This window comes from Pinus tabuliformis, chromosome 4_2 (assembly GCF_031772625.1).
Source record: "Pinus tabuliformis cultivar Carrire ecotype Pingquan chromosome 4_2, CPIR1, whole genome shotgun sequence".
NCBI lineage: Eukaryota > Viridiplantae > Streptophyta > Pinopsida > Pinales > Pinaceae > Pinus > Pinus tabuliformis.
In genome coordinates, this window is record NC_142304.1 from 502592026 (window position 1) to 502597688 (window position 5663).

Sequence of the window (5663 nt, forward strand, 5' to 3'; positions counted from 1 at the left end):
TAGCAAGCACCCTTGTATTAGTCTTCTTCTCCATTCTTCGATATCTTCCTTTGCTTGGATTCCTCATTTCCTCTTTTGAGATACTAATGGGACTAAATTTGATCTCCTTTGTGGTCATCACATTTATCGAATTCTCCTAGGCTAACATAATCTTGACATGAATGTAGGTCAATGGTAATGTTTCTTACCTAACAACATAACTAGTCTATGGATCACTTGATCTTCCTTACACATTCACGCACCAAATCATCTTCTGTGCATCCCTTTTCCTTTGCACTAACATTTTGGCATGTGCCTCATCCCTTTGTGTGCCATTCTCCTTCTATGGTGATTTGGTTAATCTTCATCTAATACTTTTTGTGATACTCATAAGATTAACGTACAATGAGACAAAAAATGATCTATCACACCTTAAAAAGGTAAAATATTACTAGAATTTCTTTTAAATTTTATTTCTATACTCAAACAAAAAAAATACTCCAAAATTACTACATTTTATTAAAAATTCAACAAAATTAATATAATAAATATTTTGAAATTTAAATTTGAAATTTAAATCTAATCTAAATATAAAATGAAAAAAATACTCTTATATATAAAATTAAATAAATAAAAATTTTCAAAACACCACCCATAAACTTTGAATTATTCAAAGAAGATAGCTCTATAAGATTCCACACAAACCAATTTTCTTTTACAGATGTGAGAGGCTGAGACTCTTAACTAATCATATTTATTATAATAATAAAACACCTTATTTATAAATATTTTGAAGCAGAAACTTTCACAAAAGGTTAGGTTGGATAGGGATATTGCGGAGGCAATTGACATACGTAAGTGAATACCAAAAAAGAGAAAATTGCATAGAAAGAGAGGGTGTCGTATGTGCTCCAACCATTCAACCCAACTGATTAGGTTGTAAAACTCAGATGCTTGAAAGTCAAACGCAAATCAGTCTCTACAATCAATATGAGTGGGTTCCCTCAGAGTCGTGTCTGGTTGGGAAGTAATAGATTTGTGAAATTTCAAATCTTGAAAGCAGCATATATTTGTCACAACCAACCAGTCTTACCAGACAATCAAATGGACAATAATACCGGTTCTTCATAACGTTAATCATTGCCCCCAACAAATTCAGAAGCCATTAACATGGATTTAGAGGAGCAGTTATATTCCTGTGACTTCTATAATAACCTCCGTTCATCAATATCGATGGTAACCCTGCCACTGTTGTCTGATTTGCTTGATAAGTATTGTATCAGATACAGGGGATATAATATACACAGACAGAGGAAATGGCAGAAGTACGAGAGCCTTTATGTCGAAACGAGGCTGCCATGGATGAAAAGTATGGATACCCATATTCCAATGCCCCTAAAGAGGAAGAACAAGTCCAACGTACAGGTATGTCTAATTCCAGGCCATGTCATGCCTCTGCTAATTCCACATTATCTCAGATCTTTGCATACTGTATAACAGCATAAACTCATCTGGATTAAAATATTATAAGCAGATTTTTCCCCTTTTCAATAAGAGTTATGATCTAATTGAGAGTGCTAATTCCACATTATCTCAGATCTCTGCATGGTTTTGCATTATTTTGTATAACAGCATAAACTCATCTGGATTAAAAAATTATAATCAAATTCTTCCCTTTTTTAATAAGAGTTATGATCTAATTGAGAGTGCTAATGGATTTAATATGTGTTTTCTTCTTAAAGGTTACATGTTTGAACTGTTAAGAGGTCATATGTTCGAATTCAGAGTATGTTCACTTCCATAAATTAAACAGTTTAATTTCTATGTCAAAATCTTTTTGCATTATTTTATATAACATCATAAACTTATCTAATTAAAAAATCATATGCAAATTCTTCTCTTTTTCTAATGAGAGTTATGGTCTAATTGAGAGTGTTGATGGATTTAATGGTTAATGTGTGTTTTCATCTGAAAAATCACACTTTTGAACTGTTAGTCACATGTTCAAATTCGGAGATATAGAATATATTCACTTCCATGAATTAAACCGTTTAATTCTGGTGTCACAAACAAAGGGCACTTCTGCACAGGGATTTGATGTTTACTCTATGTAATCAAAGAACATTGTCGATTATGCAATGTGATATATATCTTTAGGCCACTTCTGCACATGGATTTGACTATTTACTCTATGCCATTAAAGAACACTGTAGTGTTGATTATGCAATGTTATATATATATATATATATATATATATATATATGGGGAACATTTTCAATGGATTCTAAAGCTTGTGTATTGATCTGGATCAATAGGAAGCTTATGGACAGCAGTGGCTCACATAATTACATCAGTGATAGGGGCTGGGGTATTATCATTGGCATGGAGTCTTGCGCAGTTGGGATGGATTGCAGGGCCTGCAATTATGATTGTCTTTGCTCTTATCACATTGTATTCTGCTTCCTTGATTGTGGATTGTTACAGGTTCCCAGATGCAATTACTGGGCCCATCAGAAATGTTTCTTACAGGGATGCAGTACGAGTGAATCTAGGTGCCTTATCTGCTTATCCCTGGATTAATTCAGATTTTCCTTGTATATATATCTTATCTTATATTTGGACACTGATTTTTAGGTGTTACTCTGGTTGCCTTATTTTCCTTGTCCTGCTTCTCAGGTGAAAAAAAAGCACGGATATGTGCATTAGTTCAATATGTGTACTTTTATGGAATTTGCGTCGCTTACACAATCACTGCTTCTTTGAGCATCAGGTCAGTTCCCATGAAAAAGACTTGTAGGCAGTTACTGTAAAGTTTATTTCCACTGCCCAATTCCTACCATACATAAAGCTGTGTTATTCATACAAGGGCTATGCTATGAATTTGTGAATAAATTTTGCCATCCTATAATGGTATTTTCAGGGCATGTGCACTCTCATTCAGACTTAACCCTTCCACTGACTTGCTTTAAAAGGTTGTTCAGCTACCAGTCCCTTATAGCCCTGACTACTTGTAAGTTATGTGGAACATCGCAGAGCAATCAGGCAATCAAATTGTTACCACAGAAATGGACATGAATCTCCATGCCAGTACTCAAAGCAAACATACATCATATTGTATGGAGTAATACAAGTTTTCCTATCTCAATTACCAAACTTTCATAATCTTTGGGGCCTTTCAATAGTTGCAGCAATGATGTCCTTTTCGTATGCAACAGTAGGATTCGGTCTCGGCGTTGCCAAAGTAATTGGTATTGTTGCATCCTACTCCATTCCATTTGTTCAAAGCTTCAATCGTTGCCCCACTTCGTCTCTTACATCATATATGTCAGCCTATGATATTTCATCGTCTAATCTATCTCACCTGCATGGTCCTAATTTTATATTCAAATGCAAATACCAAACACGCCTTTTATGGCTTTCCGACCTTTCGAGATTTATGAGCTTTGAAACTTGGGAAATGGCAGAAAATGGAGAGATTTATGGAAGTCTGGGTGGAATCAGCTCGAGCACCTCTATTACTGGAGCCCAGAAAGCTTGGCGTATCCTTCAAGCTCTTGGTGACACTGCATTTGCATTTCCATATTCTTCACTTGTCCTTGAGATTCAGGTATGGTTCAAAGACTTTATGTTCATTTTAGTAAATGAATCCTTTGAAGGGAAAGAAGTTACATGAATAATTATGTGGCCTTCTCCAATATATAATTGTGCAGGATACTCTGAAGTCACCACCCCCAGAAAACGGAACTATGAAGAAAGCATCCTTGTTTTCTATCATGATAACAACAGCCTTTTATATGCTGTGTGGTTTTATGGGGTATGCAGCCTTTGGGGAAAATGCACCTGGAAACCTGTTGACAGGATTTGGATTCTATGAGCCTTACTGGCTGATTGACTTTGCTAATGCATGCATTGTGGTTCACCTTGTTGGAGCATACCAAGTAAGAGTTTAACACTCTTAGCTTTCTTAATTTTATGATATTCTTCAAGCTCTATCCTGGATAGCGATGGAAAACTCATTGTCATAACATCTCACATCCTTGCAGGTATTTTGTCAACCAATATTTGCTTTCGTTGAGGGTTGGGCATCTCATAAATGGCCAAACAACAAATTCATCAATGAGGAATTTCTCATACGCATTCCATTATTTGGGGTTTACAGTATCAATCTGTTGAGGCTGTGTTGGAGAACTGCCTTTGTGGTGTCAACAACTGTCATTGCCATCTTATTTCCATTATTCAATGACGTGCTGGCAATTTTGGGTGCTCTGAACTTTTGGCCATTGATAGTTTACTTTCCAGTGGAGATGTACATTTCTCAGAAGAACATCCGACCTTGGGCACTCAAGTGGATCCTCTTGCAAGCTTTCAGCGTTATTTCTTTTCTTGTATCGGTGGCATCTGCTGTTGGTGCCATAGAAGGCCTTGTGAATGACACTGATACATAGAAACTTTCTGATATAGCGTTAACAATGCAGAGATGTCGCAAGACTCTATGTCTTTGCTGTACATACCATTTTTTCAGATATGATTAAATTCTGTGGAGCTCATTTCAATGGCTCACTAAATGCAAATGATAAATACGAGAGTTTTGCCATTAATAGGGAATGAAGCTACCCATTAAAACAATAAAGATCTATGAGTTGAAATGTCACAGTTTAGGGAGTCAGATATTGGATTGGGAGTTTGGAGCAATTCATACGATGGCAGTAAAGATTCACAGTGGCTCACATTATCGCAGGAGCGACAGGGCAGCAGTATTATTGTTGCAGAGTCTGGATGGGCTGCAGGGCTTAATGTGTGGGGTGTTTCTTCCAACCCAACGAAAGGATTACTCTGTATAGTTAAATATTCAGTTGGTCCGTCGGCCAGGATTAGGGTTTTCAGGAGAAATGTAGCAGAAATTTTTATATAGAGAAATTTTTATTCTCAAAGAAACACAATGAATTTATGAAGCTATATAATTAACAGTCCTTGTTAACATATGACGATGTAAGACTTCAGTTCCATGCTTCCTATCTATATTTAGTATATTCAGAGCATATTGGACTCTTGTTTATAACTTGCATAATAATAAACAGAAAGTTACCTTTAAAACATTTTATTGCATTTGTTTGGGGTTTGTTACAAATTTCTAGATCCTGTCACAGAGTCAATGAAAAATTATAATCACAAGGAAGTACTAGTGAATCTGAAATACTTTTTCCCATGCTTTGATTGAGATTGTTCTTCAGCTTTCTATTTGGATAGTTGGATTAAGATATCATACCAGCCAATTTATATTCCTTTTCCTACTTTTGAGGTGAAAGGAGTATAGTTATATCACATGTGAACTGTGAAGTAACATGTATGGAACCAGCTTTGCTTACCTAAGCACTGCTTCAATTAGCATATCTTCCATGTCAATAAAGTTGATGTTATACTATTATTTTATATAGAGAAGGGCTTATAGTTCCCATCTGCCAACTGATTCCTATAGAATGATTAGAAGCTACTCCCTTATTGTATTATGACCTATGCAATGCTAATTTTAATTCAAAAATAAATTGTCCAGGTCTTATTTAAATGGTAATGGCTCTGAATATGATGGATGGACTAATTCGGGCATATGTCAAGCTAGGCTTTTCCCTTTGCATGACTAGTTCCCAACATGCAGAGCAATATGGAAATCAGATTGTTGCCACAAT

General features: G+C 35.7%; 1 protein-coding gene across 2 annotated transcripts; it reads left to right on the forward strand.

Annotated features, from left to right (window-relative positions):
• The first annotated feature begins 942 nt into the window (after positions 1-942).
• Positions 943-4983, forward strand: LOC149170190 (amino acid permease 2-like). 2 transcript variants are annotated; one of them, XM_089428939.1, is made up of 7 exons: positions 943-1404; positions 2295-2531; positions 2656-2749; positions 3013-3227; positions 3444-3586; positions 3690-3917; positions 4023-4983. In XM_089428939.1, the coding sequence occupies exons 1-7, from the start codon at positions 1296-1298 to the stop codon at positions 4422-4424; spliced, it is 1428 nt and encodes a 475-aa protein (XP_089285065.1). In that variant the 5' UTR covers positions 943-1295; the 3' UTR covers positions 4425-4983. The 2 variants fall into 2 exon arrangements, with proteins under 2 accessions (XP_089285065.1, XP_089285064.1); XM_089428938.1 differs by having other exon boundaries at positions 950-1404; positions 3013-3586.
• Positions 4984-5663: the final 680 nt, after the last annotated feature.